The following is a 13,780-nucleotide window of genomic DNA, read 5'->3' as shown; positions in this document are numbered from 1 at the left end:
CAGCTCCACTTCCAGTTTTCTGGTGTTAATTGGATATATGAATCTTACAGATGCGATCCTCAGATCTCAGCCTCCTGAATAGCTCTGATTACAGAAGTGAGCTACCAGCACCAGGCGAGGATGGAATCTTGAGTCCTTTAGAAATAGATCAGAGGAGCCCTGTCTTCCCCTTCCACAGACAGGGGGCATTGTGTGCTTATGAGGGTGGGGAGGAGGGGGGGGGGTGGCTGGCTGCATCTGAGAAGTGTGGATGACTCTTCACCATGAGCACTCAGCACAGCCTAGAGCCTCCTTCCCCCAGGTACAAATCTCATTTCTTCCCACTTGACTTTAAAAAAAAATATTGTTATTAGAGAAGATCTCTTGGGGGTGGCATGCTTCAGGGAGCAGTCAAAAGGTAAAAGATGACATTTACAAAAATCCATTCTTTCCTCTTTCTGCTTCATTGCTCTATTGACTTCTCCTTGTTCAATCCAATTCCTGTTTACTGCTACACAGCCCAACTGGGCAACTGCCAAGGCCAAAAACACCTCGCTCTTTCTCCAGTGTGCTTCCCCGTCCTGGCAGGCCGGGCCCCCCCCCCCCCACTCCCCCGTGCTAGGACCCCTCATGTATAGAAGTTCTTCACAGGTGCCTAGCACGTGGGGGCCCAGGGGTTTCATTCTGATCTTCCTACTGGTTTAATAATGTGCTCAGCCCGAGCTGGCAGACAGTGAGCTAACATCGCTGCCTAGAGAGGGTCCTCTGGGACTAAATCAGTTCCCAGGTAGCCTGGCTTGTAGTTTTATCTCCCGCTATCCCTGCGATCATCTCTTACTGAAGGTTTATGATGAGCCGGGCATGGATTGCATGCTATTTCCTCCAACTGGATCATAACAGACATTCTGTGAGATCAGCCCTCTCTGCCTACCTTCTGCTCTTACAACTGCAGAAGCCTAAGCCTGTGTTTAAGACCACACATGAAAAAGAGAGACAGGATGCTTGCCCGAAGCCAGTATTGCCAGCGACACCTCTGCTTGCACCATTTCAAACGCCCTGAATCTGGCACTTACTCTCTGGGGAAAGAAAGGCTGCTGCTGCTTTGTACAGAAAGTCACAAACAGCCTCTAGGTACAGCAGCAATGGGGCATCCTGACTAGAGGCAGTGTGTTTCACGGTTCTGAGCTGGGCAGACATCGTTTTGAGACTACGGTATTGTCCTTTGGTGATGATTAATCCAGAAGCTGGGTGAGCAAGGGCCTGCTGCGAGGTAGACATTGCTCAGAGCCATTTCCCTCCCTCCCTCTTCCTTCCTTTCCTTCTTCTCTCCTCCTCTTCTCCTTCCATCCTCCTTTCCTCTTCTTCCTCTCCCTCTTTCCCTCCCTCCCTTCCTTCCTTATATAGGGGTTTGATCTCAGGACCTCATGCATGCTAGGCTGTTGCTCTACCACTTAAGCCACACCTCTAGTGCTACTTTTGCTGGCTATTTAGAACACAGAGTCCAGTGAAATGCTTCTGCGCCCTGTGGCCTTGAACTTGGGATCCTACAGTCTCCCAAGTAGCTAGGATTACAGGTGAGTGTCACCGGCACCTAACTTCCAGAACCATTTCTAATGGCCAGAAAATGTAAATGTCAGGCCACCCAGGGCTTTCTGGGGACAAATGCCAGGAAATCTTTGCCCTGTTGGTCCCAGCTGTGCTTGGTTCTCCTTTGAGGAGGATGGCAGGCGCCTGCTGAAGGCACGGAGAAGTTCTGGAATTGGTGGGCCGGGGGAAGGACTAAGCCTGCAAACACCCTGCTCAGGCATAAATGACCATGTATCCGTGAAGGAATTTCCCAATGAGGTGGGAAGTCTTGTATCCATTTAGCCCAGCCAGGAGCTGACAGCTGCTCTCTGTACCCCGTGCAGGCTCAGCTTCCATCGTATTGGAAATGGCATCCCAGGCCCACCTGGGAAACGTAGGCGAGTCCATGAATCTCACTGGCGAGAGCAGAGGGGACGATCTGACAGATGAACTCTCCGTTTCACTCCTGGGATGGGATGTGCTGTGCAGTCTCTCTGGGGAGGTCTGCCAGGCCCAGGCTGTGTAATCTGACGGACGTGGCTGGGGCATGTACGCTTTCCCCCTCTCTCACTTTACCTGTGAGCCCCCTGGCAACTCCTTTTCCTTGCTTCCTTGCCTTTCCTTCCAGTCTTACTTCCCTTGTAGCAAATCTCCTGGCTCTAACAGAGTTATGGGAATGCAAATGTTCCCCAGGGTTCTGTTTCCTAGGCAACATAGTAATAATAATAATAATAATAATAATGATAGACAAAAAATAACAGTAAAAAGATACTGCTGCTACTACTCCCAACAATAATTCCTTCCTTTTATTAACATTTTACTGTGACTTATACCGGCTCACTGAATCTTCACAATATCCCCGTGAGCAAGCATTTTTGTTGACCCATTTTCAAGGTGAGGAAATAAAGGCTCAAAGGAGCTAAAGAACACACCCACAACCACCTCGCATGCCAGTGGCAAAATGAGGATTTAACCCACACCCTTTGCTCTTCCAACTCCAGAGCCCGAACTCTAAGCCATCCTTGAAGAAAGTATACCTTTACTGTTGAGAAGTACCAAAGAAACCAGAGGCTATACAATAAGCTACCTCCAAGAGACTCCCCTAAACTCCCAGGAAGCCTGGAGAATCTGTGTGTGTGTGTGTGTATGTGTGTAAGGAGGGCAGTGAGCCAAGCCCTGGGGGGTGGGGTACTCACGTTGTAAACGCTGGGTTGTACTTTGCACCTCGATAGTAAGAGTACAGGTTGAACATCCCAATCATGAAGGCCACGAACACCATAATGAAGATGACCATGAACTTGAAGATGTCTTTCACAGTTCTCCCCAGGGAGATCTGCAGAGGGCCAAAGCTCTCATTGGCTGGCAGGATGTAGGCGATGCGTGAGAAGCTCAGGACCACAGCGATGGCATACAGCCCTTCTGATATGATCTGAGGGTCTGAAGGCCACCACTTGTCCCTGGCTGAAAGAAAACAAGCTGGGTTACTCACTTGGGGTCAGAGCATGTTCTAGAAGATGCAGTGAAGACATCTTTTGTTAAGGTCTTTTTCTTAGGATAATCCCAATACCCAGACACAGCTCTTGGGATGGTCTAACTCTTCTCTCTGGAACATCTTTCCCTCCTTGCAAGGTCTTTCTAGCTCACAATCTCCTTTAAGACTCTGCTCAGGAATCTCCTCTTCCCGGAAGTCTTCCATGACTCCCACGGGCTGGGCAGGATCTGTGTTCCCTGAGACACATCTGTCATGGCTAACATCATTCCAATCTTGCACCCAGCAGGTGCCGATCAATGCTGGTAACACGACTTTGAAACCACCAGTCAGAACAAATGAACTCCTAGCGGGGTAGGAATCACCGAGAAAACTCTATTAGGTTTTGCTCCCCGGGAAGCGAGCGATGGGAAATTTTGCTCTTCTCCAATTGAGCCAAGGCTGCACAAGCGGTGAGCAGTCAGACAGGTTTGTCAGGACAGCTCTGTTCTGGGGTACAAGAGTCTGATCCCAAGCTGGGCTAACTCAGCTTCTGGTGACCAGTGACTGACTGCCAAGGTCATTCCTACAGCCATCAGAACAGTGTTCCCCTTGCTGTCCAAGCAGAGCATGAGGCTCTGCTCACCACCCATCAGCTACCTGCTATGTGCCAGGACACAGAGTCTTCAATGAGGGCAGTACCTCCTTTCTGGGAAAAGTGTGTGTTGGGGGGCTGTCTGTGGTTAGTCTTGGGGGGAGGAGGGATGCTTGATGTCCTGCAATGCTCCCTGTTTCATGAAAATTACCCTGCTGGAGAAAAAAAAAAGCCAATAGTGTCCCTGTTGAGAAATGCTAAGTGAAACTTAAATTGAGAAACACTGAGAAACCTAAATTAGCCCTTACCCTTACATTAGCTGTAATTTTCACAACAGCCCTGTAGAGTAGATATTATTATTGCCATTTTAAGGATTGGATTTGGGGTATGGGGTCCTTTTCAGAGCTCAGTAAGTGCAAATAGAAAAAGTTATTATATAGCAATTCTTGGCACCTCCAAAGGAGATGGGGGTAGGAAGGAATTTATTTGTTATCTGCAAATCTGGACTTTGTTTAATAATTAAAGACCAGCAAGAAACCCTTTAGTAAGAAAAGCCAGACCACAGAATTTCAGGTGGGGCATTCAAAATCACATTTGGAACTATAACAACATTGTGGATTTTATGTTCTCATCAAGGCCATAACTCAGAAGCCCTGGAAAGACAAGTAAGGAGGACAAATTATGTCTTTTCTAATATATCTGTCACCCTGGATGGGTAAATAATGCATTTGAATAACACATTTGCCACCTTGCATCGATCATCTCCAACCTCAGCTGGAATACTGAAAAGCTACTTCCATAATCTACTCCTGATAGATGAGCTGTTTGTCCCATCCCGGTGACCAAGTGAGGACTTTAAGTGGGAAATACTTTTTGGGCTGCCTCATAAGGGCACTGGAAGTGATGGAGACAAAAGCAACTTCATCTTGGAGCTGTTTTCACCAGAAACATCATCTTTTCTCCAGCAGAAAAACTGCACCTCTTGCCTAGTGGTTGTTATAGTTAGGAGGAACCAACGTTTGCCCACAAGAGGGCACTCGCCCTCCACAACAGGACCACGTAGGAGGGGGAAGAAAAAAAAATCGAACTCTGAAAGATTTCCAAGGGCAAAGGGTGAACCACAAAAGCAAGGACAATATGCTATACTTTGAGCAGAGAGAGACTTAATACAATTCATAAAGGAATCAAAGTCACAGGTGGACAATTTTGACATTAAGAGCAGGGCTGTTCCTCTTTGCTTGTGGTAGCCTGGGTAGCACAAGGGTGGGGCCAGGAGCTCAATTTGCTTGAAGAAAAGTCTGATATTGCTAAACCAACTCCTGGTAAGGAGAAGGGGGAGTAGCTGGCTTGCCATACTGCCTGTCTCTCCATTTCTCAAGGCAGAGGGGTTGCCCGAATTTACAGAGAACACAATCGATACTGAACTTTTTGCATTTCATACTCGATTGTCTACAGTTATTGCTTTACTTGACCAAAAGATTCTGAAGTTACAAGATCCATCTGGTTTCATCTGACAGGGACATTTGACATCCAAACCCTTCAGGTCATAGTACTTGCTGTTAATGAATACATACTATGCACCCAACTCCTTTTTTTTTTTTTGTGAGTCTTTGGGCTTGAACTCAGGCACTGTGGCACTGCCCTTGAGCAATTTTTACTCAAGGCTAGGGCTCTCCCACTTTGAGCCACAGCACTACTTCTGGTTTTCTAGTGGTTAACTGCAGATAATAGTCTCAGACATTCCTGCCTGGGCTGGCTTTGAACTGTGATCCCTATATCTCAGCCTCTTTTTTTTTTTGTTGGTCATGGGACTTGAACTCTGGGCTTGGGCACTGTCCTTGAGCTTTTCAGCTCAAGGCAAGCACTCTACCACTTCCGCCACAGGGCCACTTCCGGTTTTCAAGTGGTTTATTGGAGATAAGAGTCTCATGGACTTTCCTTCCCAGGCTGGCTTTGAACCACGATTCTCAGATCTCAGCCTGAGTAGCTAGGATTACAGGTGTGAGCCACCAGCATCCTGCTACTTTTTTTCCTTTGCTCTCTCATCTTTATTTTTTTACAGCAAGAAGAACTGCAGTACTGTTAATAATTATTATAATTTAATCATCACTTAATATTTTCAGGGTATAAAACAAATCACTTTTACTTGTTAGTTTAAACAAACCTTTTTAGCATATTATCCCTGTGTTACACAGGAGAAAATGGTGCTTCCAAAAGGTTAAACAAACAAGGTATTAGCTACCAGATTAGGATTTGAATCCGGGTCTTTTTCTAAGACCTGAGAACTTAACCACCAAGCTATTTAGCATGGTTTTCAGTTCAGTTCAGGCTAGGGTGCTCTGCTACAGAAAGCAATTTTGTATTTCTGATAATACTGGAATTCCCTGCCATGAAAAACCAGATTCTGCAGCTATAAAATAGAAACAGAAACGACCAATTTTGCAGGCTATTGCGAGAATCGGAATTTATGTGTATAAGATGGCTGCGCTGTTGCTGGAACTGTGTAAGTTCTCAGTAACAGGCGGCTATAACTTCTTTTTTTAAACTATTCCCCAAACCTCAATTTTACTACCTGAAATGGTAGTCTTGTGATCTGAACGACTGAAGGATTCTCTCTTAAGAACCTATCTCCCCACAAGAAGAGAATTCAGGATCATAAAAGCAGGCCTTCTCTTTGTACAAAACAAGAGGGGGGATCCGATACTCCTAAAGGAAGAAAAGCATTTCTTTTGGTGTTGATATTCCTTTAGTAAGGAAAGAGCTCTTTAAAAAAAAAAAAAGCAAAAGAAAACCCTACGGAAATGCAGAATCTTTCTAAAACAAAACCCTGGAACAGCTCCTCCATTGCTAACACAGGAAGGTTTGTGTGTCAGGGCAGGGACTTGAACTCGCGGCTCTGAACGGTCCCTAAGCTTGTCACTCAAGGACAGCACTCTGATGTTTGGGCCACAGCGCCCACCTTGGCTTCTCGGTGGTTAACTGGAGATCACTGCACTTCCTTGCCAGGGATGGGCTTCGAACCGCCATGTTCTGCTCCAGCCAGGGGGACGCAGGCCCTGGGCCCAGCCAGGCCCTGGGCCCAGCCAGGCCCTGGGCCCAGCCAGGCCCTGGGCCCAGCCAGGCCCTGGGCCCAGCCAGGCCCTGGGCCCAGCCAGGCCCTGGGCCCAGCCGGGCCAGACTCCCCTAGATCCCCCGGGGCAGCACCCGGCGTGACACTCACCACGGGTGAAGTAAGTCACTTCCGGCGGAAGTGCATGAGCTGCGGCTCAGCCTAGGCAAGGCACAGCGCGGTGCTCCCAGCCCCAAGTAGAGCACTTCCGGCGGAAGTGCCACGCTGTGTGACTCGGCACAGGCAAGGCACGCTCTGCGCCCGACGCACCGTCGGTGAAGCAGGCCGCCACTTCCGGCGGAAGCGAGGTAAGCCAAACTGCCTCCGCACAGGCCAGGCGCATGCGCGGGAGCGCATTGGACTCACCGTAGGTGAAGTAGGCCACTTCCGGCGGAAGCGAGGCGTTGCGCAGCGTGGCGTGCGGCACGTGCCGGTCCACGTACAGCTGGGCCTCGCTGGCTTTGAGGAAGGCCATGAAGCGCGCCGTGAAGGACGCCACGAAGACGGACAGCATGCCGAAGTCCAGAAGGTTCCACAGGTGCAGCGCGTACTCCCGCGGGCCCTCCGCCCAGATCTCCTTGCACTCAGACCAGATCATTCCTGCGGGAGGGACGGAGGCGGGGGGGGGGGGGGGGGGGGGAAGGGGGGGGGAGGAGGAGGGGAGGGGGAGGGGAGGGGGGAGGGGAGGGGGGGAGGGGAGGGGGAGGGGGAGGGGGAGGGGGGAGGGGAACAGGCCCCGTGTTCAGTCACCCTGGCCGGATAGGTTTTGCTTTTTGGGGGTGGGGGTGGGGTGGGGCGGGACTTGAACTCAGGGCCTGGGCGCTGAGCTTTCTTGCACCAGGCTGGTGCTCTACCACTGGAGCCACAGCTCCCCTGAACAGTTTTTTGTGATTGACTGGCGGGACTTCCCTTGCCTGGGCTGGTTTTGAACCACGATCCTTAGATCTCAGCCTCCTGATTAGGATTAGAGGTGGGAGCCACCCAGTCTCCGGCCCCCTTGGCAGCATTTTTTGACCACTTGAGGTCAAAATGGCACAGAGATTGAGACCCAGGAATACCTCACACTCCCCCCCTTCCCACCCCACTCTCCCCTTTTCCCCCTGATTTTCACCCTCTGGAAGTGAGCAGACAGCCATCATCCTTTGGTTGATTTTTTTGGGGAAAGCATGGTTTCTGGCATTTTAAGTTTTGGAACTGAGAAGTCTCAAGGAACCATTCAGGTTATAAATTAAATATACTTCATGTAACAGAGACCCCAGGAATTTCTGGAGAAAGCTCCTCTAATTTTCCTGTTTTCTTCCCCTCCATTTTTTCAGTGCCCCCCCCCCCCCCCCCCAGTGAGCTTTAGTTTTGCGGTTACTAGATGTTCTTGACCTGGGGTTTTTTGGTTTTTGGTTTTTGCTGGTCCATTGGAGATGGGAGTCTCAGGGACTTTACTGCCTTCGCTGCCTTCGAATTGTGATCTTCCAGGTCTCAGCCTCCTGAGTAGCTGCGATTACCAGCATGAATATCAGTGCCCAGCTAGATTTATTTTTTTTTGTCTTTCTTAAAGTAATGTCCTGGGTTTTAAAGGCATGTCCTCATTGTTAAGTATTAACGTGGAAGTATATAAACAAAATGATACTAGTGTCTCTTCCAAGCGTGGGCTAATATCTTGGTGTCTATTCTACTAGAACTGAGATGCTTACACCGAAGCCATCTTGCTTTTGCCCTTCACAGGTGAATATATAACTGTTATGTTCCCTCACCCTTCCCCACACAACCCAAGAGCTTCAAAGCTTTTGCTTTGTAGAGAGAGTAAAGTCACTGAAAGTTCTGCAAGTGCTAGGAATACCACACCCCTGAACCTAGCCTTCCTGCCCCTCCTACCTTCATTTTGCTCAGGACTCCACTGCACAGGACTCCCCTTTGCACCCCTAACTTCTTCAGCTGTCGCCAGGGGACCTCATCTTATGGCTCTCAGACTCATCCTGCCCTTTTCATTTTCTTACCTCATGAAGTATGAGTCATATCCCATTCACTTCCCTCTTCAGAGATCTGCAATATATTCCTTATATAGCCCCCAAGAAAAGGCCCAGACTCTAGAGCTAGACCTTGAAATCTTGTGATCTTCTCTATACCTTGTATACTTCAGTGTAGAAGAAGGCCCAATATGTCTCCAGTAGGCCCCCAGACAGTTCCAGTTGCCATCTATTTGCTTCATTACTTACTTCCTTTTCCCTAAGCCTCAAGCCTAAACACACTAACCTATGCACATGTTGCAATACAGTAGTTTATGAGGATCCCCTTGCTGGAAAAGGCTTGGAGTCAGTGATGAAACTGAGAGCAGGCAGGCAAGGATGGGGTCATTGCTATAGCCAGAGTTTGGCCAACTTGGGCACAGGCTCACCTCTGGGCACCTGAGAGTGATGAGCTGGTTTCTTGTTATCCTCTCTTCTGGGACTCTTCCCAGGAACGGTTTTGATCAGCATTTCCCATTTCTGTTGAAAATGGCCCATCAAATAAAAGGAATGGAAATGTCTTTCCAAGGCCAAAGCAATTTGAGAGCAGTTATTTAAAGAAGAGTCATGGCTTTGTTTGCAGAGCATCAAATTGGAGTTTCCATGATGGGAAATAGGCAAAGCCACTGTGGATATATTCACAAGACTTCCCCCCCATCTCATGCTTTTTTTATTTCCCCTAACAAAACTACTTCTCAACTGTACCCTATCAAAATTTGTGTGATAATACGGCAAACTCATAATTTTCTTAACACCGAAATATACTTTCATCTGTTCCTATGCAAATAGATGTTTTGGAGGTGTTATTAGAGAAACCATTACAGGCTAGAAAAAAATGTTTGTTGCTATCCTTTTCTCTTAGATCAAAACTCCTAATGTTTTAGTGGAATTGCTTTAAGCTAGGCTTTGGGTGGACCATTGGCTTTCACTTAGGATCATGAGCTTTTATTCCCCAAACCCTAGGTTCAAGTTCTAGCTTGGCCACTTGCTGGCCATGTGACTTTGGGTCAGTCCCTAGATTTGATGTGGAGCTCAGAGTTTATACATGTAGAATGAAGCATTGCGGTTTTGGAATAACTTCAAGCACTAAAAACTCTGTGATCTGTAATGCAAATTATTTACAAAAAAACTGTCTTTTCTGATGGGTAGAGTAGCACCTCATTGGGCATTGCAAATCACTTCCTCCATGCTCAAATGTTTGCTGATTTAAATATTAACTCACCCAACCTAATTTAAATTATTTCAAGGCCACAAGTAAAAGTAACATGGGCCCAGGAGGTTGAGCTGTAGAAATGCTTAATGAAAAAAGAAATGTGTGAAATTAAGCACTTTAGTGACTAAAATTAGGCCGCATGCTTCCAAGGTGCCAAGGGTAGTTTAGGATTTTATATTGGAGCTGAGCCCCAGGTTTTAATTTTTTTTTTTTTTTGCTTCTACCCTGTCAATCAAATAAGTGTTTAAAGCCCAAGGGCTAAAGGGGTAAGGAAGCCTAGAGCTCAGAGAACAAGGTCACTGGTAATTAACAAGGTGCCTGGCTGGCAGAGGTCAGGCTAGGATGTGCCAACAAGCCTCCAAGGAAAGGAGTAGCTTGATGTGGGAAGCTTCTGAGTAATGGCTTGCCTGCTGTGGAGATGGAGCCCGACAGCTGAAAAGGCCTCTGTTCTCATCTGGGCCGCCATGGGGTTCAGGAGGGCTCTCCCATCAAAGTCCTCTGCTACTGAAGCACCATACTGGCCAGCGGGGCTTCCCATAGTCTGTCCAGGCCCTCATGTCTGCCTCTTTCTCCTCAGGCCAGCTTTTCAAGACTGGTCCCAGCAAAAGGGAGTTCAGTAAACACACAGGAGGGAAAAATACGCCCGGAGCTTTTGAACCACAAGCCTCAAGATCCAAATCCTATCTCAGTGGCAGGTCCTGTGCGGAAATTGGACCTCAGATACATTCAGAGTTTGTTTGCTTTTCAAGTAGAAGGATGATGTTATAGGTACAGGTATTTCTTAAGAAAGCTTCTCTTGTTCTTCTTCCTTCCTAATTATAGTGGCTTACAGTTACTGGGTACTTTGTAGGTGCCAGGCTCTGTGCTAAATACTTGACATACACCGAATCTTAACAGTCTGATAACTAGCGACTGTAATTATCTCCAGCTTAAAGATGAAGGAACTCATGTGTGCAGCAACAAGTCAGTTGTCCAGAGCCACAGAGGCAGTCCAGTCCCCTCTCTGTCCCCTGGGCTAATACTCCATGTCATCCACCAGGCGCAAACATATGCTCACAGGTCAGGAACTTAGTTGGCCACTGAACAGACATGGTTGGCTTTTACCTCTGGGCTAGGTAGCATTCCAGGGTTACAATAGCCAAGATTATGACATCCTTTTCCAATCTAGTACTGGAGAAAGGTGTGTCCACAACTAACTGTGCTACCTGGCGACAGATGCTATAATTAAACATGTCCAGAGGGCTGTTTGTGGGGGACAGAGAGAAGAGAGTCAGTATGAAGACATGCCTGTGAGTGTAGCACCTGGCAGCCATGTATCTGACGACTCAGTGAAAGGAATGAGTTCATGGAGGAGATGACCCTTGGTTGAGCAACCAGCAGGTGGGTGAAAGGGAGACACTTGTCATAGAAGTGAGGGAATTTTAAGGAGCTCAGTAGAGTCCAGGGTCAGGAAATGGGTGTGAAAGATGCTAGTGAAAGGCCATCAGACCCTGAAAAACTCCTTTAGGTGGTGTTAAAGAGACTGGGGCTCACTTTGAATACTTAGCCTCTAAATGCAGTGAGCGGGCAGTGAGGAAATGTTTGCAAACTGTCTGGGGGTCCTTTGAAAACCTTACTACAAAAGAATGTAGTAAGAACCCAGCGTATGTGATTTTACAGTATTAACTCTTGGCCAGATTGGAGCTCACACTCAGCACTGTCCTCAAGAGTTTATAACCCTGGGTGCACGGGGGTCAGGGAGCAGCTGAACTCTCATATTGTACAGGTGTTATGAGAGGTACACTGAGAGGCCAGACCACCAAAGACCAAAGGACACAGCTCCAGGCTGTCCCTCTCTCCAGCCTTTAGGTGGATTTTGCTACTGGCATTTACATCTCACGCCAACAACTGAGTTTTCAATACTTCTGCATCTGTATATGAAAATCTTGCCCAGTTTTTTCTGAGGCCTGGACAGTCTTTCACCAAAGGTTTCTATTCCTAGATGAGGCTTCCTGACCTGAGAGCCTGTGAGGGCTTTCTGGGAGCCACTAATGTCCTTGCACTGTCCCCTGATGAAGGCCTGCGGAGATGCACTGTCCAATGGGGAAGGCACTGAGCCCCTCAGCTGCCCCAGCGCTGCAGCTTTAATGTAGGCGGCAAAGATGGACACCTGATGTTGGAACTTGTCCAGGCTGGAAGGGATGATGGTGTCTGGGTTCACTTAGCATGCTCCCGAACAACACATCTGATGGCTCTGCACAGCGCATGCACCCAGCAGTAGACAAGTCCCTCCTCCTCTGCGTGTGTCTCCTCCTTCGGCTTCCTTGAAGTTGTGTCCTCCTGGACCCCCTGGCTCTTTGGCTCCGTCTTGTCAGTCTCTCTCAGCTTCAAACTCCTCTGCTCATGCTTTTAATGCTGTGGGCTGACAATCTAGAGTTTTCTAAAAATTGTGTTGATAACTGGGTAAAGCATATGGAGGGAAGGAAGAATAATACATTTGTAATAATTGGGTCGGACTTAGAACTGTAGCCGAGGAAAATCCAACAAGCCCAATGCGAGGAGGAGGGTGGGTAAGAGAATTGCCTCACCCAGTGCCCACTAGAAGAGGCCATTGGGAACACTGGATGGCAGAAAACACTAGAGTTTGCTACAGATTTGTACGACTATAGACATGTTAATGTTATTGAAGACAGCAGGGGAGGGTTTATGGCCTTGTCAGAGGCGTCAACTGTTAGTAGGCCAGAGGAGTAAAGCTGGGTGCCAGTGGCTTACGTATACAACCCCACCTACTCAGTAAGCTGAGATCTGGAGGATCATGATTTGAGGCTAGCCCAAGCAGAACAATTTGCTAGACTCCAAATAAGCAGCAAGAGGCAGGGCTGGAGGCCTGGTGTAAGAGGTAGAAGACCACCCCAAACAAGTAAGAAGCCCCGAGTTTAAACTCCAGGACCACCAAAGAGGAAGAGGAGAGGGAGAGCAAGAGGAGAACAGGAAACAGTGGTGGCGGGTGACACCTTGCAGTTTTAAGTAGATTGGTTTAAAAATGTCTCACATTCACAAGATGTTTGAAGGGTTGGATCTTTGTTAGGCCATCTGCCTAGCATTCAAGCCCTGGGTTTGCCTCTTAGCAATACAGACACACACACATACACACTCACACACAGACGCCCTGAGGATGTAAGGGAGACTACTATGCTACGCCTGCAGGAAGAACTGTCTTAACTGTGGGCACAGCCTAGGCAGGTTCTGAGTTAGAAACAATGAGGCAAGGAGGTCCTTGGGGGGGGGGGTCCTTGAAACACAGCAAGTGGTGGGAGAGGACCAGAGCTCTGGGGATCGCAGGTGCCGAGAGTGCTGTAATGATGCAGTCTGTTATAAAGACACTGGCCACCGCTGAGGGACATGGGAAGCTCTGGAGGAGTCCTGAGGCAAAGAAGGACAAGACCTGGCCGCATTTACAGTGGGCCACTGAGCACCTGTGCTGAGAATGGGCTGAGCGGCCAGAGGGGAAGGTCAGAAGTATGGAATCCTGGACAGAGCCATCCACCTGTTTCCCAAACCTCCATCTCAGAAAGGAGCAGGCCAGACTTCAGTGAGCGTCCTCAGGTTCTCTGTAGCTCTGTGGAATGGCGATGGCCTGCGGCTTTTTATAACAACAAATCTGTGTGAAGTACTCCAGTTACGAGTCCGATCTTGTCATGGGAGAAAAGACTTTTGCAGCTGTCTGTGAAGTTGATTCAGGGCCTATTTTGATTCCAAGACTCCCTCAGCAGAGCCTGCCCCTCTGAGCAGAGTGGGTTTGATGCTAGATCTCCAGCACAAAGAACCTTCTGGATGCACAAATCTGCTTTTTAAAGACCATTGTTACTAT

The 13,780-nt window shown here is 48.2% G+C and overlaps 1 protein-coding gene across 1 annotated transcript in view; it reads right to left on the bottom strand.

Annotated features, from left to right (window-relative positions):
* The window catches only part of Trpc7 (transient receptor potential cation channel subfamily C member 7), a 150,569-nt gene that overhangs the window by 21,923 nt on the left and 114,866 nt on the right, over nt 1-13,780 (bottom strand). The window contains exons 7-8 of the mRNA XM_042671336.1: nt 7,084-7,317; nt 2,742-3,006 (exon numbers count right to left, since the gene is read on the bottom strand). Of these exons, the coding sequence (XP_042527270.1) occupies nt 2,742-3,006; nt 7,084-7,317 (499 nt within the window). The remainder of the gene's footprint in view (nt 1-2,741; nt 3,007-7,083; nt 7,318-13,780) is intronic.

The sequence above is a fragment of the Dipodomys spectabilis genome, unplaced genomic scaffold (assembly GCF_019054845.1).
Source record: "Dipodomys spectabilis isolate Male_0828 unplaced genomic scaffold, ASM1905484v1 ptg000611l, whole genome shotgun sequence".
Classification (NCBI taxonomy): Eukaryota; Metazoa; Chordata; class Mammalia; order Rodentia; family Heteromyidae; genus Dipodomys; species Dipodomys spectabilis.
Note: the sequence above shows the minus strand (reverse complement) of the source record. Positions and strands in the feature narration are given on the sequence as shown.